The 22,189-nt window shown below is 43.5% G+C and overlaps 1 protein-coding gene across 2 annotated transcripts in view; it reads right to left on the bottom strand.

The window, feature by feature from the left end:
• Positions 1-12,093: 12,093 nt before the first annotated feature.
• The window catches only part of SMPD3 (sphingomyelin phosphodiesterase 3), a 103,469-nt gene continuing 93,373 nt past the window's right edge, over positions 12,094-22,189 (bottom strand). For both annotated transcript variants that reach the window (XM_064386787.1, XM_064386788.1), the window contains exons 7-8: positions 17,457-17,619; positions 12,094-16,599 (exon numbers count right to left, since the gene is read on the bottom strand). In XM_064386787.1, coding sequence (XP_064242857.1) covers positions 16,498-16,599; positions 17,457-17,619 — 265 coding nt within the window. In that variant the 3' untranslated portion in view covers positions 12,094-16,497. The remainder of the gene's footprint in view (positions 16,600-17,456; positions 17,620-22,189) is intronic.

Here is a 22,189-nt window from a genome sequence, read left to right on the forward strand (position 1 = left end):
TTTTGTACAGCAGAGGGTTTCTTTCATTGTGTTCAGAGAGCAAACTTTTCTTTAACATACTTCTAACCTTTTTGGGTTTGTTTTCAAAATACAGTTAGTGAGGTAGAGAGAACCATTTCTTAGGGGCAGGTATTCTTGTCAGGGTTTATGTACATACACACACATGCTTTTTATCATCTTTTTCAGGGTTTTACATAGTGTTGAGGAGGTAGGAAACAGTTGATTTGACAGTAGCAGATGGTTATTGCTTGGCATATCATTGGATGAGAACACCAGGCCTTACACTGACATTAGAGAAAAGTGAGTCAAACACATCTATTGCTAGGCTGTGCTCTTGTCACTGTAAAATGGGAAATAATCTCCAGACTGCACAAAAAGAAATCCCAAATCAAGCTACATATATATATTAGTACATTTAATAGGGAGAAGGAAACAGCTTAGCTCCTCTCAGATTTGCCTGAGTTGTGGCTGGTTCAAAGCTGAAATGGCCATGGAATTAAACTGTGGTGCACTGATGTTCAGCTGCAGCTGATGATCTGAGATGCTGCATTTCTGAAGAGTCCATTGCCAAAAAGTGACCAACATCTGGAAAGCTGTGACTAGAAATTAGAAAGTGTACATATTCAAATTATTGGAAGTGACAAACTGATGGTAGTCTGACCAGAAACAGAAAAGAGTCGTGGGCAAAAAGCAAATCTTTATGAGATATGTAATATTCAATATGTGATTTAAAATTACTCATTCCATCAGAGATTTAAATAAAACCTGCCAGTTTGGCTAAGTTGTGAGGTGCTCTGCAGTAGCACATGTCCACTACTGAGGTTCTCTTAGTTGCTCTCCAGATCACATTGGCTGCAGTGGCATTGTGTAAAATTAGTTCTGCTTTAGATGAAGAAGCAATGGGTGTATCTGTTTTGTATGTGTGACCTATTAAGGTTTTGATAGAAAATCAATATCCTGCCAGTCCCAAATTATGTCAGCCATCCACAGGGATGACAGTTTACCAAAGCTACTGCTATTTCTCTGAGCAGCAGCTTTAGCAAAGTGAAAGAAATATCATAAAGAAGCCACAAGGCAGCAGGAGCCTCCCCTACTCTGCTTTGCTAGTCACCATGATACATCATTCTTGTGAGTAAAAATTCTTCCTTTTTTTTCCCTAATGCTGTGATCATATTTATAGACCCACAAGCCATCTGCAATATTCCCAAATTTTTAGATCCATTTTCCTAGTGAACAGAAACCCTGCAGCTGCTGATGAGGTCTGTGAATTTCACTTTTCAAAACTGCACTTTTAAGATGCTTAACATTAGTCTTTTCAGACTTTTCATCTCTTTCAGACTTTTCTGGAATATGTAGGTTGCTGTTCATGAAACAGTTGTTTTAGTTTTGATACACTGTGCCTAGCCCACAGAAAGTATGGTACCAAATCTGTTATGTGTTGTACACAAAAGAGTTTTAAAGGGAACAGTAATATGGCCCTTTGTTTTTTTTTAAAGGTACAGGCACAGTTGTGCCAGGCTGAAAAAGGCTGGAATTGTACAGCTGCTCTTCTGGCTGTGCCCTGTAACTCCTGTGTCTGGCCTGACACAGAAAGCATGAGCTGCTGTTCTTGCTCTGCAGTAGGAATTGCTTCTGGAAGGGCATTTAACAGCACAAGTCATTCTGGGTCCAGCAAAAGAGTACAGTGTTCCATCAGGAACACAAAACTAATAGCAATATATTAGAATTTATATGTTTGAAAAAATAAGATGGGGAAAAAACCACAACCAAATTCACAGTATTTTATTGTGCAGTATTAACTTTCTCAAAGGTAACTGTGTATGGATGTGCCTGAGTTGTGCTTCCTAATAAAAAATAAAACTTAAATTTGTTCAAAAGCCAAAGGGAAGAAATCCACATTGATGGGAATTTGTATTTTGTTATCAGTGTTATTACCTGGTTATTACCTGGTCCCTGCAGTGGATATTAGGGATGGTGACTGAGGGGCATCCTTGCTAAACTCTTTCTGTGTTATGAGACCTGGGATTGTAGAGGTTCTCAGGGGTGGATGCAGTGAAAGGGAAGGGCTGGATGCAGTAGCAGCCACCTGCAGAACTGTGTTTCCAGGGCTGAGCTGTGAGTTGTGTGCATATGAGGAAGAGCATCTTAAATTTCAGTACACCTGGAGCAGGAAATTATATTGTTGCTATCCAAAAAAAACCCAAAAAAACCTACCACTGGAAGGATGGAATACTGAGCATATTTCAGCACCTGTGGGTTCCTTAGAAGAGCAAAATCTGATGGATATGCTAAAGAAACCCTGTGCATGTTCTGCATGTTCTGCTTCACTGTGAGTGTTACCAACATCACTAATGCTTGCTGGTCTGGCTTGTGCATTTAGACAGGCACTGCAAGTGCTTTAAGGATTTAAAATTAAAATTGCTGGGAGCTGTTAAGTTGAGGCAAGCCCTTAGCACAAGTGTGTGTAATTAGGACTATTTATTGTATGTAACACTCATTCTTGACTTGTGTGAATTCTTCAGGTTGGGCTTAAAAACCTGATGTGATCTGTCAGTAGTGTGGAAAACAGCTGCTTACAGAGGGACACTGGCCATTTCTTACTTATGTGTGCAAGAACAAAATGATGCCTCTATCTCTGTCCTGTTCCATGGGGCATTTTACTGCAGGCACACACCTGGGGGAGGAAAGCCACTTTATCAAACAAACACATTACCCTGAGCATCAGTCAGCCTCCCATTTGTTCCCAGACCTGACAGCAGCACTGCAGTGATGTTCTGAGTTGGAAGAGCTGCTGGCTGTGGGCATCTTAATAAGCAGAGCAAGAATTCTATTTTCTGTTGGAAGGAACTTATTTGGTGCTGCCAGATCAGGCAATTTTTTTTTCTAAATGACAATGGCTTTGATCCTGACTAGGCCTGCAGGCACAGATGCACATTCTAATAGAAACAGGCTCTTCTGCCAGCACTGGACTAACAGTGTTACAGTTCAGATATTGCAGTAGAGCCAGTGTATAGCTGGGCAGCTTTTTCAAACACAGGTTTTAGTCAGGTGTTAAAAGTCATAATAAACTACCAAGTGTTGCCATTCACATTTAACTTCCCAGTTTTGGCTTTACTGCAGAAGTAACTGTTCTGTAGTTCTGAATTGCAATGAAAATTTACTAAGGTGTGGTGGTTACCCCAGCACAGCTCCACAAGAGGGTGCTAAGAACCCACTTCTAAATTTCTAGCACATTATAAATCAGGAAAATGCAGAGACTTGCAATGCAGCTGTCTGATGCAAATCACACTTGTGTTGTTATGAGATACTCTGTACATACATGATGGAAGTGGAAAACTAGTGCAAAAAGTGGCAACTGCTAGTAAATCTAACCCAGACCTGCATCTGCTGTTAAAGCAGGCAGGCAGCAAACTCTCATGCTGAATACAGAGTGAATAGTACTCCTTGGACAGTGAGGTTGTCATGGCTCTAATGAAGGACAAGTCTTGCATTTTAAGTGTTTTCTAAATCGTGGCAGGTGCAAGATTTGCTCCTTTATTTACAAGAGAACTGGTACCTTTTGTCTGAAAGCTGGGCAGTTCAAGGACTCAGATCCTGGAGCTTGCTTTTCTCCTTCATTAGTCCCTTTGAAAGTGCTCTGTGTGGGCTTCCTGCATTTAACAAGATAGAGGATGCAGTTCAGGACTAATTCATTTAGTCACTCATCTTTTGTATTCTATTTGTAGTTACAGCTGGTTGTTAGGGGGGGAAGAGACTATTAGAGCTTCCTAGAGTTGGATTTTTCCAGTGATGATGGTGAGCTGCATACAATGGGTGCTTGTGTTGTCATTCTACCTTATTGACTCTGATAGCATTGCAAAATGTTAGTTTGGCTTGGTACTTAATCACTGTAATACTTCACATTTCCAAGCATTTAGTGCAGATTAGTGATTAAGATGCTTCTCAGAGAGGTATGTGTTGTCATCTCTGTTTTTCAGATGAGAAAAAAACTAAGTGTGGTTTGTGTGGGTGTGTGAGTGTTTCATCTGCCCCAGGCTCACTATAAGATTAGAGCCTCAGAGCTAAAAATGACTTGCTCAAGGCCATGCAGAATAGACTAATCCCCTGACTCCCTAGCTCTGCTTTAATCATTTGTTTTCTTAGCACAGTGTGATTTCAGATGCAGCCTTATGAGGTTTGACCGAGATGCAGCAGATAAAGACTCTGAGGCAGTAAATCCTTGGATAGCTCAGTAATTAAAGCCACCTGGGTTTAAAAGCACATGTAAAATATATTTATATTATATAGAACTTACATATATATATATATATATATATATTTACAAAGCTATAGAGCATTGGTTTTCTTTTCAAAAGCTGTCATAAGGATGACCCACTTTTTTTCCCCCCCCAGCAGGATTCTGTCTAGGATTTGAGAGCCCCAAAGATGCCTTTTGTGGACAAAGGCACTAATGAATGAATGAGAGCTGATGATCTTCCTGTGTGCCAAGGGAAAGCCCTGCAGCTGCAGGTCTGGCTGCTCTTCACAGAGGTGTGGGCACAGTCCCAGGGTATCTTGGCCTTAAGTTACACAGGACTGGTTGTGTACCCTCTGGTTCTTCCTCAGGGTTTTGCTGAAGTGCAGCTGCATGACGAGCTGCAGCAGCCCCTTTGCTGTGGATTGTGCCTCTCACTCCTGTCATTTTCCACAGCCTCTGCTGCCTCTTGCCTTGCACACCACTCCCTTGGGGAATGATGTACTCATGCTTTGGGAGGAGTGGGTGCTGCAGTTACTGAGTGTGCTGCTGCTTCTGCAGGGTGGTGGATCCTGCTGTCTCTGTCCTCACTTAAGGTGCCTGCTGCCTTCCTGTCAGGGTATCTAAGAAACCAATTACTCACACTCCTGACAATCAGCAAATAAATCAAGCTGTGGTGATGAATGAGGTGGGAGGGAGAGATAAACAGCCTTCACTGCAGCACTCCAAAATGCCCTGTCCCTGCTGCTGTGGTGTTTCTAGGAATGCTGGAGGGACTGTGCAGTTCATCTGCCTGTCTCATCTCGTGCCTGCCTGACAGGCAGCAGCAAAGTCACTTGTGCCCAGGGGCTGGTGATGGAGGACGAGGCTCCCTCATGTGGGGTGGAAATGCTGGGAGTGCATCCAGAATTGGGATGACCCAGCTGCTCTGCAGGAGTGGCACGCGGGGACCCTGGGCCAGGGATGTCCCCAAGCTGCCATCGGGCCCCAGTGCCCCTTCCTGCCAGAATCCTGAGGGGCTGAGCTGCATGGGGGGATGGACACTCTCTCCTTACCCCTGCCTGTGCATCCCAGTGCCCTGGGCTGTCTCCTGCCCAAAATGAGCTGTGTCAGCTCCTGCTGCCAGCCCACAGGGAGAGAGCAGCTGGCCGAGAGGCTTGCTGTCTTTTGTGAGCAACTGTGGGACTTGAGAAACCAGAGTTCATGTGCTGAGTTTGTATCTGTGTGACTGCCAGCCTGAGGGATCCAAGAACACCGGGGGTAATGAACTGGTGTGAAGAGAATATTCAGACCATATAATTTTGCTGGCTGTTTTGCCACGTGTGTGTCCTGGCATGCTGGGACATGGTACTGAGGGCCAAGGCAGTGGCTTTAATATTGGCTGCTCCTCTTCCTGCTGTTTTAAATCAGCACTGGTGTTTTGTGTCTCAGTTCCTGAGTTGATGCTGTTTAATGGTTTTCCATAATGCTTCTCCTTGCCTGGTTCTATTGGGTAACAATCATCTTGGACTCCAACTCAAGTAGTTTCATTCTGTCAGTGGAGTTTAGGTGATGGACCCTTCAGTGACCCTTTTGGCATTGCTTCTTCTTGAGCCTTGGCCTTGCTTGAAATCAGTGCCCACCTCTCCTTCCTCCTGTGTCCCTCTTGGCCAGGCTGGTCCTGGGAGCAGAGCAGAGCTGGCAGAGGCCAGTGGGAAAACAAGCCAGGAAGTCACCCAGAATTAGGGACTTCAATCTCTTGAGCAAAAGCTCTTTCTGCCTAGAAGTACATTTAATCTAAAGTTTATGCTTCTGGACTTGGTGCACAAAGTCAAAGCTTTATCTGAGTTCACTGAAGCGGCCTGAGCTGTGGGAAGGTGTGGTGCAGCAGTTCCAGCAGTTCTCTCCTGTGTCACTGCAGTGCACTGATGCTCAGTGGCCAGGACTGCGTGCCAGGGGAGGGAGGGTTTGCTGGAGGCAGTGTGTTAATGCCTTATGGCCCTGTGCTGAAAACTGTGCTGGCATATTGCATTATGATGGCTTAGTATGTGTTTCTGTTCTGTATGAAACTGTTAGGGAAGCTGCATCTCTTCTCCTTCATGCATTAAATAAATTTCTTTTCAGATTTCAGGGGCTTAGATTCCTGCCTTGCCATGGCCCTTCATTTGCTAATACTGACTGGTGCTCAACAAAAACTAGCAGTTCCTTCCATGTTGCACAGCAGAATAAATTAACTGTGAAGTAAACTTCTGTGTTTAACGTTAGGTTTTTATCTTTTCTTTCATTATCTTGACACATATGCTGCAATATACATGAAAAAAGTCTTCAAAAAGGGAAGAAGGAAGAGAAATATCCAGGAAGAACTACTCATATTTCAATACAAAACAGTCTTTATGTCTGTTGTAGCAGGGTGCTCTGCTCCACAGGTTTCATGGGTCTGTGCTGTCAAAACATTTAATTTTTGTGTTTTCTTTTATGCTTGTCACAGACAGGAGGCACTTCAAGGCCAGTCCCATCCATGTGTGGTGCTGCCAGGCTGAGGGGTTTGTTTCATGCTCACAGCTGATGGGAAGGTAGCAGCAGGGTAGAGGCATCAGCAGCATTTCCTTTCCAAGAGGGGCAGCAGCACCTCAGACCATCTCAGCAGTGCTTCCCAAGGCAGGGTAGTGCCCAGGCTGGGCTCCTGGGGCCCCACTGTGGGGGTGTTAATGTGCAGAAATGCTTGGCAGTGTGCTCCCTGTTCCAGAGAAGCAGTGGGAGGTTTTGGTGAGGATGTGTGGCCCCTTCAGGTGGGTTTATCCCACTCTCCTGAGGGCACCCTCGATGGCAGGTGTGTCCCCATTTAGAATTGTGCCATTTTTGTTGTGTCCCTGTGCCAGTCAGGCAGGCCCTGGGTGAACACTGGGATTTTCTCACAGATCATCTGTTCAGATGGATGCAGTGCCTTACATCCAGTGCCAGCTTCCTGCTGCTTTCTTGGATGCTGCTGCCCATATCCTTTTGCTTGCAGGGAGAATATTCCACTTGTGTCCCTGTCTCTGGCTGGGAATGAGATACACTGCTCCATTGTTTACCTCCCTGGGAGCTGAGAGCTGTGCCTCTCTTTATGAGACAGTCTGTATTTGCATTCCCTGGGTTGGCTGGGCAACAGCTAATCAAATAATTACATTTAAAATAAGATTTAGCAAAAAAAGCATGTCTAAAAATAAAGGCAAGGTGTAGTCATGCTTGTCACCAACAGAACTAGTCAGCAGTGTGTGTTCTGGGGAATGTTTCCTGAGCAATTAAGGGCCATTTAATCTTCCTTAATGTACTTAACTTTATTTGTTTCATTTAAAAATATTTTTAGATGTTCTCCTATCGTTGCAGTATGTCTGCAGACCCAGTATCCCTTCCCATTCCTTTTCCTTCCATTCCCCCTGCCCTCTGTGCTTTCAGAACAGTCTTCTCACACAGAGCCTTGACAGGCAGCTATTCATACTTCAAGAGTTTCTGCTTGTAAGCTCCAGTTCTGTCCACGTTTAAAACAGGGGTAAAAATAGCAGTGTTGGGGTTTTTTAAACAATAAACTGACAGTCCCAAACAGATAATTATACTTCCCTTATAAATAAGCATAACCCAAAGCAGAAGAAGTTCTGTGCTTTCCCCCTCTCCTCAAACCAAAGCCAGGACTGAGTGGGACCTTCTGGGTTTTTCTGTATCATCCTTTCCTGCAGCTTGGCTCAAGCATAGACTGTCTGTAAATATACATTCAGCTGTGTTTTAAAAGCATTGGGGTTTCAGAGAGGAATTTTTTTTTGTTTATTTTGCATTCCATTGTGGTCATTTGGAAGCTAGTTTTGAACTTTCCTGGTCTTGTGGTCAGAAACTTTCTAATTGTCAGTCCAGGAATCCAGGCCTGGACAAGGACCTGTTATAGTGGGTGTGGAGCCACTGCCCTGCCCTTGACCAGACCCAGGGTTTCTTTCTGCCAGTGTGTAATAAATGCTGCATTTACAGCTTCTAATTTGCTCTGGCTTTGGTCTGCATGGTGAGGTTTCTGCAGTGAGGTGAGAGGACACCCAAGGTCAGCTGTGGGCAGAAGGATCTCACCAGGTAAGCACTGTGGGTTCAAAAGTGGCACAGAGTTTCAGGAACACTTATAATGAAGTGGCTGCAGCATGAAGTCCTTCTTATGTGCTTATTGTGGCAGCCAAGACAAGTTTGGTTAAAAGTCTGAGTTTGCTGTGGCTATAAAAAACTTCATTGGCAAATGTGGAGGAGAGGAATTAAATGTAACCAAGGAATGACAGAAAATAGAATTTTAAATACCTGTTTCATAACAGTCTGATTTTGGGGCTGAGATAATGGACCAGGTTGCTCTCTGAGAATTAGTTTGTCTTGTGTGATACACCTTTCATCAGAAATATATTTAGCATAGTGCTTAGCACCACGCTAGACCCAGGATTTTTGTTTGGTTGGTGTCCTGCAGACCTTGCAGCTGCCTTTTGTTCCTTGATACCCTGCTGTCCTTACTGAGCAATATAGAATATTCTGTGTTGGCTTTGCTGGAGCTGGTGGAAGTGTGGCAACTGACCTCAGGAGAAGTGGTTCAAATATAAAGATCCAGCTGGACTTTGCTGGATATTCAAAATTATGAATTGGCATTTAGAAGGTATTTAAGAACCTGTTACAAAGAAGGTGACAATTATACCTAGGTAGGTCTGAAAGGGTAGTGAGGACATTACCCAAAGTGTAGCAGGGCTGAGTGTTCACACTGAGAATTCTCTGCTCAGTTAGGAGTTCACAAACCTCTTTAATAAGAAGAAAGATACCTAATTACTTTTGATGTGGAAAGATGTCATCTTCCCCTCATCATCTCCTTCTGCTCACTGTGGTGGGATCAGATACACTGGGGAACTTCAGGTTCTGAACTCCCACACTCTCACACTACCAAGGTGTTCAGAGGTTTCTGAGCAGACACTGTGATGTGATGCTGTGGCAGCACTAGAAACCCTTTCAGTTGTTTGAATCCACAGAATCCCAGAACTGGAATTTGTTTGGAATGTGAGATCTTAAAGACCAGCAAGTTCCAGCCCCTCTGTCTTGGGCAGGCTGTCATTCCCTGGATCAGGTTGCTCAGGGTCTCATTAAACATAGCCTGGAACACTTCCAGGGATGGGACATCCCTGAATCCAGAATCTTAAAATTGCAGTAGTATTGTTGTGGAATAAAGCAGTTCTTAGCACAGCTGCATCCTGAACTCTGTGTGAATCATCCTGCTCAGCATCTGTGGGTCCCAGGTCACACCTGGGGGGTCTGTCCCCCTGTCCTGCAGACTCTGTCCTTTGCAGGCAGCTCTGGCTCCCTGGTCTGGCACTGCAGTGTCTTGGCCACCATCCTCTGTTTGGTCTCATTAAGGCAGAAGGATTTATCAGCTAGTAGCTAATACAGTGTTTAATGTGTGTATCTGTGAGGCAAATTCCATTTCAGCCGGGTGGAGAGCAGTCAGGGATATCAATATTCCATGTCCTGATGGCAGCCCAGCGTTCAGGATCACAGTCAGGTCCCTGTTGAGCTCTGCACACTGACACATCTTGTTGCTGGGATTTGGAAGGGTCAAATCATTTGCAAATAGGGATGGGACTTTCAAGGCTTTTGGTTGCTTTGGGCACAAACTGCTGTGGCTTGAGGAGCTTCAGCAGAGCTTGGCACAAACCCTGGTGTATCAGCTGTAGTGTAACAGTGAAAGCTGTATGGAGCTCCAGGCTTTTGTTGCAGTGTTTACAGAGGATATTCTGACACACCTGCTGCTGAATACTGTGGCACTTGAAGCACTTTGAAATTATTCTGCTTGGTTTGGCTTTGGAGACATCAAAGGTTTACTTACAAAAGGGGAAAAGAGGGTTTGGCAGTGGTGGGCACTCTGAGAGTTGGTGAGGTGCTCCTGAGGGAGCAGCAGAAGGTGAAGCATCAGCTTACAGACACTTCCAGAGGGGCAGAGCAAGCAGGTGCTGTTTTCTAGGAATTCCACCATTTACAGACAGGGGAGCCAGCTGAAAGCTGGTGTGTTAATAGGAACATGTGGAAAATGCCCCTTCATTTTGTGGTTATATTCAATTATCTCATTCTTTAAAGCACACAGGAAAGCTGTAGCATTTTTCTATTGTAGTTAATCTCCTTTTCTGATTAGTTGTCCATTCAGATGTGATTCTTGGTACCACAGGGGAGGTATCAGTGGCTGAGCTCAACCTCAGGAGCTCATGTGATCTGCAATAGTAGGAAATGTGTATCAGACTCAGGAAGGAGTTTTGAGGGCATTTGGGAAGGAGGAATACACATCCTGAATTAAATGTTGATGGAGATTCCATCTTTTTGTGTAACTGTTCTCAGATTTTTTTTCCTCCTCCTATTTTCTTCTAATCTTTCCCTTAATTAATGTATATTTCTTCCTGTCCACATTTAATGGTTGTAAGGAGCAGTGGTTAAATCTACCATTATGTAAAATATGAGAAATGGGATTACTGTTCTTCTGCCAGTCTTCCTAGCAAGCCCCACACACTGATTTCACAAGTGGCTTCTTGGAGGCTTCCCTAAATGTCAGGGAAAGTGTGGAAGAAAAGGGGCATACAGGTTTAGGAGTGGTAGATGGGAAATCTGGAATAATTTTCTGAAAGGTCGTGAAAATGTAGATAAGCCACTTCAATTTGCTACAAGGAGAATTGCTACACCAAAGTATTAAATAGTCAAAGAAAAGGGCTACAGGAATGATGGTTTTAGCCGCATTCTGAGCAGGAATTTCAGTGGGATAGGGAGGTTTGTGTTTCAATAATTGTGCTTGGCCAAGAGAGTCTGTAAAATAGCCAGAGGCAGATGGCAGTGCTGCTCCAGTGCTGACCCACAGGCAGCTGTGGGCACCACTTCATCACTGCAGTTCCTGGCATAAGGAGCTGCAGTGTTCTGTACTTGTTCTTGTAACTGTCTGCAATATGCAAATATCCAAGAAATTACTGTGCTTTTAACTTGTAGCTCCTTGGCACTTCATAGAAGGGAACCCACTCATGAGCTGCTCACATAATAACCAACTGCAGCAATGGGAAAATAGGTCAGGTATTGCAAGAGAGGCAGTCTAGGAATCTACCAGTGGAAAATCAAGTCTGTCAAAGTATAATGCAATGGTAGCATCAGAATGCAGACAAAAATCACCTGTGCAGCAATGGAGAAAGCTGCAGAAAACCATCTCTAATGCCCTGTTTCACAGGATGGAGCGGTGCCTTCCTGAGGCAATTACAAGAAACTTGTGCACTGTCCTTTTTCTTACTCATTTGCATGAAATCCAGTGATTTCATCCTTTCTGCTTGTGGAAAAAAATAAATTCTTCAAGGAGGGGCTCCCTACTGGCTTTTATGGGACTCTTTGGGAAGACTGAAGCAGTTAAATGGATTCTTTTCTCTTGACACTGTTCTGTTAAATCAAAAATTGTACAGGGGGTGTGGTGTGTGGTTTTTATCTTTGGCTGGACAGCACAGAGATGAGAAGCTGCTCTCCCTGAGCTCAGGGGCCAGGTCACTGTTGTGGTTCCCAGCTGTGCTCCTGCAGCCTGCCCTGTTCTGCAGTCTGGGCAGAGCTTTGTCCCTAAAGCAGGGACAGGCTGTGAGATGCATGGGAATGCTCTGCAGGAAGGCTGCACCCCTGGAAAACTGCTCAGGGGCTCTGGGGGGCAGTGGAGGGGGAGTTAAAAGGACTCATTTCTTTCATCCTGTGTTTTCTGCAGGTTCACTACAGCAGGTGTAGCACAGTGAGCTGTACTTGACCCACCCACCAGACTGTGCTTTGGAGTCAGATCTGTGTTGGTGACATCAGACTCCACATCACAAAACCAGAGAAAGTGACAGCAAAGAATCATTTGAGCCTTGAAATTTTATTATCTTGTTTGCATCAACCAGTTATTCCTTTCAGCACCAGTAAAAGACAAAAACCCCTCCATATTGTTTAAAATACCTTGTTTTTATCAGGTCTGTGATTGTGGTTTTCTTGCAGGTAAAGAAACCAATGAAAATATTTAAATTTTTCCTTTTTTTAATACATTTATAACAAAATGTCAGAAGGTGTGTGCTTACCATATAAAAACGTTAGGTTCCAGAAGGATACAATACCGAAAAATCATTGAAATAAAAAAAGGTTATTCTTATTACAGGACTTCTAAACCTCAGCAATAATACAAGTCTTTAAAAGCATCAAGATTATATTTAAAACAAAATGGCATGGAAAAGTGAGACCTTCAGTAACAATTTGACCCTTGTAATGGATAAAATTGGGAGGTTTTCAAAGTGCTTGAATTGTATTTCTGTCCTCATCCTGTGGTGCCAGGAGGAGGCAAAACTGTTTCATTTCTGAGCTGATGATATGTGCTGACACTGCTGTGCTGCTGTGTGAACCAGGGTAGCTCACACACCAAACTGGGGACATCTGACCACCAAACAAATGCCATTTAAAAAACCCCTTATTGGAATTGTATGTTCCTTAAATCTCACTGTCTTACCCAACAAGAATGCCTGAGGGTCCAGCCAGACTCACTGAGAGTGTTTCTGGGATAAAACTCATGATAGTGGCACAAGGCAGGTGAGCTCCTTCTGCAGCCAGCAGGACACACCACCTTGGGCTGCGGGCTTCTCCTGGAGCCAGGCTCTGGCAGTTTCTGTTTGGGGGCTTTAGGCAGCTTCTGCCAAGTGTCCAGGCTGGGGTGGAGTAAATCTGGGCACCACTGAATGAGTCAAATGCCTTTTCCCCCAGCATGAGGCTGGGTGCACCTCCCTGGGCTCAGTGGTTCCATCTCTAGGGTGTGTTTTTGAAGTGATCTAAATTTACCAACTTTGTCAGGACCTGACACCTTCAAAACTCCTGGAAATGCTTGGTTTTCAACTGTCCTCTTTGAGCCTTTAGTTCACCTGTTCTAGAAGTGCTGTTGTAAAATGCAAACTGAACATGAGAAACAGGAGATGTTATCTAGCTTTTATAAAAAGATGACACTTCATCTGCAGTATCCCTGGTGAGGGGCAGGTAATAAACCAAGCACAGTCTTATCAGTCACTTCTTGAAGAAGCCTGAAATCCCAGTACCAAGTGGGATAAGCATAGAGTAAGCTTAACGTGATTTCTTATAATAGTCTACTTATAAATTGGGTCATGCTATCCATAAGCAAAGTAGGATTGACATCTGAAAAAGCTTTCCAGGGTTTGGTCTCATGGGTGTGGTCTCTTAACCCCCCTTTTTTTTAAATGCAAATATTTTATTCTATAGTGTCTGCCTAAGGCCTGTGATGGTTGATATCGTGCCAGGACAGGCATTGTCTGAGTGGACTCTGTGGGGTGTTGGATGGAACTGTGGTGGCTGGAGTGGTGCAGGAAAAACTTCTTTTTCTCCTGGAGGTCACTGTGGTGGAAGGGGAACTGTTCATTCCAGCTCACTGCTACAGACACTCTCTGACCCCTGCAAGCATTGCCAAGGCAGCAGAAGGCACAGGGTCAATGCAAAAACCCAGGAGCCTCTGCACAGTGGTGCCACAATGCTGAACCTCCCAGCATCACTCCCTTGCAAAGCCACATCCCCAAGACAGTAAATTAGAGCTACTTAACTGGTTAAATGTGTGTGCATTGTGTGAGAGAACATTTTACAACTAGCCAGTTCTTGAGCACTGAGGAACTAGGAACATCAAAATCTAAAACAGTTTGCTTCAAATTTGAAAAAAACCATTTCTTAGCATATCTCAAAAAGTTGATGAAAGTGGCTGATTTTTCAGTCAGCACAAAGCCACAGAACAAACTTTAAAGTAATTTAGACCATGTTAGTTTTACTGTAAATAATGTAACATTGTTTGGCAGTAGTTTTATGTTTGTATCCCACACAGTGTCAAATTCGCTCCTGCAACTGATACTTGGTGAAATTGATATCAAATTTTAATTTACATTGTTAGGAAAACTATTAAAAATACTGTACCTTGTAGTTAGTCTTACTACTGAGAAATATCTGCTGGACAGCACACAAATTGCTACTGGTACTGTTTGGGTTTTTTAAAAAAGATTAATAAAATACAAGCAAGGTAGAAAACAGGATTAAAAAGCATTGGTTTGGGTACAAGTTCTTCTGAATTGACTGGAGCAATAAGAAACCCGAAAAACACATTGCACATACGTGCACCCTCTGTATAAAGACAGACATACAAAGTGGGAAACTGGTGGTGCACTGGGGTAGTACACTAAAGTCTCTGATTCTGTAAACTTGAATTCCTAATTTTATAAAAAGGGGAACTGAGTCTGGTTCCATTTTTGAGTCCCCACGGGTTACACTTCAGACTACCCCACGGTTTGGCACAGTACACTTTTAAGAGGCAGTCTCTGCTGAAGGAACCCCAGGGCTGGAAAACGAGGCATAAAATGTGTCAAGACCAGGTGCAGAAGGAGAGTGTGAGCAGTGGCCTTGCTGCCTCCTTGGAATCAGCCAATACTGTTAGTCCTGTACTCTCATGACTACTACGAGTTTTGCTATTTGCAAAATCAGATCTAAGTACAAGTTCTGTTGTTTACTGTAGCTAACTAAGCAAGTACCAGAAGCTGTGCAGACTGAGATTTCTAATTTAGATCTATTCTGATTTAGCTCAAGCTGATTCACAGCAAGTGTAAACTAAACCAAAACAAGAGCGTCCTCAGGAGTCTGTGGGCAGCATAACTAAAACAGGTTACTTAATGGAGTACATCTAATATTGGGTTAACTCTTCGTAACACAGGGGATTTGTAATGCAAGAGGAAATAAAACTAAATTAGAACAGGAAATAGGCAGAAGAAACTAAGTGAGGGTGAAAACAGAAGGGGTCCAATTGTTCTCCCAACAACACAAACCCTCTGAAATTAAATCCCTAAAAAATTGCCAAGTCTAATTATGGACCTGATTCTCAGGTTTTCATTAGTTTTGTTAAGGTTACAGAGGCTGGGTAGGTCAGGTCATGGGGACAAGATGGCAGAGGGGAGCCCCACATTTGAAGAGCTTAATGGAAAGAACTATGATTCAGGTGGCAAGACCCCCATTCAAGTCTGTGGGTGCATAACAAATGGAGAATCATGTCTCACAGACATCAAAGCAGCCTCTGTTCCTGGGAAGCAGTTACCTAAGGCCAAGAGTCACAGTTCTATTCTCTACTCTCCTTCTGGCCCCGTTCCACTTCCCCTTTAAGTGTACTGATTCCTTTAGAAAATGGTCAGGTTATTCTGCCTTATCAGTCATTCACTGTTCTACACCTTTTCCCCCCCAAATGTCACTTATGTTTATTTTTACTCTATATCTAGCATGCATTTTACAATTAATTTCCCACTTACCCTTCCTAGCTAAGGCAGAATGTTGGCTCTGGTGTTACCAATGCTACTACAGGAATCTATTCACTCTACTGTAACATACATATCCCATACCATAATTCAGAACTGTCCCACACAGAAAGAAAAGACATTACAGGGAAACTATTTCTTCTTAAGGGAATTGAAAAGCTGAAGGCCTGATTCTGGAGTCATCATTCAGACAAAAGAGTTCATAATTTCAGTGGGAACACAGCTGGAATAAGGGTGGGACTGCGTTCTTGAAGTCTCAATTCCAAATCTTAATTATCCTTAAATCAGACAGGAAGATACTGGTCGGCTAATTGAAGAGAGTTGTTTGGTTTAAGGTCTACCTGTATGACAGAAGGGTTTCCAGTCCCAGGAGGCTTTGGCTGGGCCTGGTTGTGCCCTCCCTTCCCTGCTGCCAGGTTTCTCTGCCCGGTTCCTCCCGGTGCATGCAGTGCGGGCGCATGCGGCTGCTGCGAGCACGACTACAACTGTCACAGGCTAAAGAAAGAGAACAAGCTGCGGCTTCGTAGTTAGACAAAGAAATGATGCAAAAAACCATTGAGCAGCACTAACTCACAGACTAAGTACAAACTAAATTGTGCTATATATTAGTATAAAAACATGTTTTAGTAAGAATGGCACTGGTTCAGAAGGAATTAGGACTTCCATCTTGGTTCCGTTCGGTCCACAGTGAAAGCATTGTAGTACAGGCCTGCCCTGTTGCCTGAGCCACTTGTGACAGTGGCTTTTGGCCACAGCCCCTTCCATTTATTCCCTTTTTAGATCCACATTGTTAGTACTTTCTGGGAGTAGCCCAGGTCAGGTCTGGTCATCTTTCCTAACGTGGCACCAGAATAGTTCATTCTTATCCTCTGATATTTTTGAAATATCATTCGTGTTTTCCCTCTTTTAACCTCTCAGAGCTGGTCAGTTTTAAGGGTCATCCTCTCCCGTAGACACCACGAGACGCATTGCTACTGGAAGGTGGTCAGTCATGCCTGCCAGCTGGGTGATAAAGCTGAACTCCTCCACTTCCTGCAGAAGGAGAACAAAAGTAAGATAAGGAGCTGAAAAATCAGTCTGTCATTCCACACATCAGAACTCGGTCTCTTTGAACTACCTTAGTGTGTTATAGAGGTGTGGGCCAGCCTGGTTTGGCTGGGCTGAGGGGAGCTGCCACTGAGGGCATGGCAGTGTGCTGCAGAGGGTGAGGTGAGCCACTCGTGCAGCTGAGCTGCTCTGGATGAAATCTGTTGTACCTCTTCTTTCCTTTTACAGCAACATCTCTGTTGTTCCAGACAGACTCATCTGCAGTGCTGCAGTGGGTGATCCATGTGCAGGATATGGTAAATATAGAGAATATTATATTTATTATTAATGTTAAATATATTATTAAATATAGTGGATAGGCTTCTTGTTTTCATCATGGAACTCTGTAAGGCAACGCCCTACACTAGAAAGCAGACTGCACCCTACAAGTTCTCTCTCTGGGTACTCTCTCATGTCATCTTCTGCCTACATATTGCAGAATTGCAACTTAGATAGGTTTATATAGGCATAAAAGAACATCCAGACACTTGACAGCATTAAAGAATATTCAGATTGCAGGCACAGGAAAAGCATCAGGCAAAACAGGTAGGCAAAAGCTTAAAAGGAGTGAAATCAAGGTTGGTTGGTTGGTTGGTTGTTTTAGAGGAGCAGTACATCTACCGGTGCTGCTGCTGGAATTTTCAAACTCTACTTTGTTATGTAGTACCTTTACAAACATGGTACCTGCATGCAGGTCCTCCCAGGAGTATGGGTGGGTGTTAATCCAAGCAGAACAGGCTGCAGTGCCATTCAGAGAAGTGTGTTGTGCAAGTTACAGCCTTTTTGGCAGCTCTGAAACTCACCACTTTCCATTCCAGGTAGAGACCTTCCTCTGTGTAGAGCATATAGTCAATCCTCCTCCCGTTTCCCTTCAGTGATGCCTTCCTCCCCTTCTGACTGGAACCATGGTTCTTGCTGGTGGGATAGACTAAGTATCCTTTCCTCCCTTCTTCACTTTCCAGCACCCTGGTTCATGAAAAAAACCAAACAAAGCAAGTTTTAATTTTAAATGCTTGCTCATTCTGGCCATTTACGCCTTACCCAGGGTTCTCTCCAGATCCCTGGTAAGGATAAGCCCAGTCCCAAAGGACTGTTAAACCTGTAAAGCACATCTTTTTCCAAATGTGATTTCCAGTATGAGGCTGCTCTAACTGCTGATAGTGCTCTTAAAGCCTCGTGGCAGGCTTGGTATTACTGGTGCTGTCCTGGAGCTCCCTTGGAGCCAGGAGCACAAAACTGAGAGGGGAGCCTGCTATCAGTGCTGTGAGGCAGCTCAGAGCCCCTCTGCTGAAACTGGCAGAGGAGGAAGTTGTTTCCTGGATTGCTTTTACAAACCTGAGCACTTTGATGCAAACCTCTCCATTCTGATGAGACCAGCTCCTGAAATTACAGCACCCAGCCTTAGAGACAGGATATGGGTGAGGACTGGTTTGCAGGAACACACATCTGGGCACATGGTGGGTGCTTTTGAGTAGGTTTCAGCATCAGATTACTCCGTCTTGGATCCCAAACTCTTCCTTCACTAGCAATGACAGCCTAATTTACTTGATTCCTGTCTGTGACACTGCAAACTCCTCCACATGCAGGAGTTACTCAGCAGGTGTGTTAGCACTGCCCCCACCCTGCAGGGAGACTACCCAGCCCAAGGCCACATACAGAACCACTCAAAACTGAGAATTGGTTTTCTGGGTACCAATCTTGTGTTCAAGGAAATAATAGTCTGCTCTCCCATTAAAATACTTATTTTGGGTGCTTAAACATTTTTTGTAGGTTTTAAGCAGAAGACTATTAAGGCCCTGAGCAATTCAATCTCACTTTGAACTGAGCCCAGCTTTGAACGTGACCTTGGACCACATACCCCACAAGGGTCCCTGTCCTGTGCTGTTCTGTGTTGGTTTGCTGTTGTGTTGGATTTTGAGGGAAACTTGTTTTACCCTCCTGTGTTCTATTTAAAAGCTCTGCCAAAGGAGCAGCGAGGGGAGCAGCCCAGCTGTGTGAGCAAAGCCAGCCTGGACCCACCCGTGCCAGGGTTTGTGCCCAGGTGACATCAAGTCCAGCACAGGTGAGTGGCACAGCCCTCACTGACAGGGGCTGCTCAGGCTGTGTCTGCCTTAAAACACAAACTTTCAAAACCACCTCCTCAAAATCTCCTTGCTTTACTCACCTGCCCTAACCTGAGCTCAGGGTTCTGTGGTTTCCCTTGCTAGAGTTGATTTTGCCATTAAGCTGCATCATCAACTGCTGCAGGAGAAACACTGAGCCATGAACTTGGGTCCCAGCAGGCACAAAGCCTAAGTTCACCTTGGAGAAAAGATCTTTTTGATCACCTGGTTTTTAAGACTTGACTTGGATGGGTTTTTTGGGGCTGGGTTCAGGAGGTTTTAATGCACACATGTGGAAGTACAGAATGGAGGAAAAACAAGGGACAAGCACTCGTGGTATGTTTTAATGTGTGAGATTCAGAGGGTTGCTTTGTCAGATTTTGGGATTTTGGAAGGACCTGAATGGTGGCAGAGGGGACCCAGCACTGGCTACAGCTGATTAGGTCTCAGTAGTGTGATAATCTCTAAGTTTGGGTCAGTTGGTACTTTTGAGGTGCACTTTATGTACTGCAGCAGATAACAATGACAAAACTGATCATGTAGTCATTTTATCAAAACTTAACTCCCCTTTGGACTTATGGAGGTATTGAAGGTTCTTAGAGCTTATTGTAATCAGTTTATGAAAGTAAACTTTCTTTTATGTGTTGCTTTGTTTTAATCATAACTCACATTAAATTAGTTTATTGTCTGCACCCCATTTTGATTCTCCAAAGAGCTCTTGCAAATGATTCACTTCCTTAGATTGTTTTTCTAGGTTCAAGGAAGCAAGCTCTTTGATAGTACTGACCTCTTTCAAAAATTGTATTTATATTTGGCAAAGCTAATTAAGTAACAAAACAGAAGAAACTGCTGATTAGCTCTGCAGCACTACAGAGCAGAAAAAAATCTTATTTGCATTAGTTTAGGACATGAATTTGTTTCAGCTTCAGTTGTCTTTTAAAAAGTCTGTGAGTGCTGGGTATTCACTTAACTGCACAAGTGCTGGTTGAAGGGAGATATTAATTTCAAATACATGTGGGAAGCAAATTGTAAATGTGTATGCATGTGCTGCTGCTGAGAACTTGCCCCTCTCTGTGCACAGGGGTTTGCTGTTTGTCTCTCCAGGAAGCTGACACAAGTAGAGGACAGCCATGCTGGCAGGCAAACCCTGACCATGGGAGGGAACATTTCTAATCATGACTGAGCACAACTAAACCAATTTTATCAGAGTAACTGTCTTGATTCATAGGATACAAAGAAAGGGAGGATGAAATAATTGGCACTTTGTTTTTCCCTGACAGGGTTTCAGTCCCAAATACCCCAGAGCTGGAGTGTGAAAGCCCCATCCCTGTTCTTGGTTGTGTGGTGCTGACCCAGCTGCAGTGAAGGAGCACCAAGAGCAGTGACTGCAAGGGAGCCCTAAAGCAGAACTCCCTGATCCCAAACCTCCAGGGAGCAGCTCTCATTCTGGCCAGGAGCACCTGAGCTAGGGAAGACTTTTCTCACTGGTACTGAAGCCTTTAGCCCAGCACTGTGAGCCCCTGTCCAGCACAGGAGACTGGAAAAAACTGCATTTAAATTTTTCTTAGCTGTGCTGCAATGTGTTCTCCTAGGCCTGCCTCTGGTCAGGGTTCAGAGATAAAACTGGCTTTATTCCAGGGCTTAACTTAAAGATGACAATCATCTCTGTGAGATGGGATTACTTGTGTGCATTTCTTGAAGCCTTTCTGAGCAGAAGCTTGTGTGGCTTCCAGGACTGTGGCAGGGCCCAGGTTGTTGCATCTCACTAATTAATTGTTTGATAATTATAAATTACTTGCTCATTACTTGTACCAGGTCTGTTCTAGTCTGATGTTTTACGTACACTGTGCTTAACACAAAAGACATGGCTAAGAACGAGTTGTTCTGCTGCTTTTATGGCCTATTTATTTTAGTAATGTGAAATACTTAATTTTATTTATAAACCAGAGAAGAGTGCTGATGAAGAAATAATTCTCTGGATAGCTGACATTGCCAATTTAAATGTCTGTATAGCTTTATCAAGGTTTATTATGGAAAAATTTGAGAATGGATCAATTCTAGGCAGTACCCTGCTTTGCTGTGTATGTGAACAATATTTGTTAGCTAGATAGTGCCCCACAGCCACTGTGCTATTTGACATTTAAATGTCCTTAAAGCCCACATTCTATTAATTGCTTTAAATTTCCTGGAATTTCCTTGCAAATTCCCTGTTTGCCAGTCCTTTGCAGAGACAGCAGGACAGGCTCCCTCAGCCTCTCATGGAAACCATGGCTCTGCAACACATGAGCACCTCCACAGAATGCACACATGCAGACCCTGTCCCCTGCAGAGCTGCAGAAAGAGCCAGGGGGATTTACAGTCCCATGGAGGGTTATTTCATCAGTGCAAAAGAACTATAACACATTGCAGAAAATTGAAAGCCAACTTAGCAGGCAAGAAGCCTTATGTAGATTCTTCTCCCAGCACTCAGGGCTATTTTTCATTTGTCACAGCCAGAGGTGCTGTGCATGCCCAGAGGTAGCAGAAGTAATATTCTTAATTTGTTATTGATTATTTGATGGCTCTCTATTTAATCAGTCATGTATTTGTCAGAGGAACATAATTGCTGAATACAAGTAACTCTTCAGGGAATAAAACATAATACCCCAAAAGGAATTTTGTGACACATTGTCTGAAGAGGCCACTTTAAAACACAGGGTTTTGGTTTGGTTTGGTTTTCTTAGGGGATGAAGTGCTTAGGTTTTGTTTTGGTGTTTTGTTTTGTTTTTTTAAGTGCTCCAAACCTGCTCTTGGAGGCATAAAATATAATGTTACACCCACATACAGATTTGCATTAGCAAACTTGATTGTAGAGCCAAATTACCTTATTTTTGCTTTCCAGAAATCCCTTTCACATGTACTAAAGTTATGTTTTTCATGTGTGAATAGAAATGTCTGGAAATTTTGTGATCTCTCAAATGAGCAAAGTAGGATTTGCTGTAAATTTTTTTGATTTTGGATGTAAACTAAAGCCAAACCTGATGCCTAGAATTTAATTTCTTTAGAAAGAAACCTTCAGGGTGTGGCCTCAATGGATTCAATGAAGTGTCCATCTATGCCATGAAGTGTACTGTGCTTGGTGAGAATTACATCAACTTCCTGTAATGTACCATTTCTATTATGTGTGTCAACAGAAACATCTGGACTGACTTCTTAATTTAAATAACTTTACCTCTGTAGTATATTTTGGTAATGCATAGGTAGAACATCTTTTATTAGTCATGATGCTGAGGTATTTATTTAGCACAGTAAACTTGCCTTCATGGTAGAGAAGGTGACAAAAGGATTGTCACATTCATTAAGTGCTGCTCTAAAATGTACAAAGCTTATTAATTTATCTCCACTGGCATATGATTTAACACACAGGTATTCAAGAAATTTATCTTAAGACTTCT

This window comes from Passer domesticus, chromosome 12, assembly GCF_036417665.1.
Source record: "Passer domesticus isolate bPasDom1 chromosome 12, bPasDom1.hap1, whole genome shotgun sequence".
Classification (NCBI taxonomy): Eukaryota; Metazoa; Chordata; class Aves; order Passeriformes; family Passeridae; genus Passer; species Passer domesticus.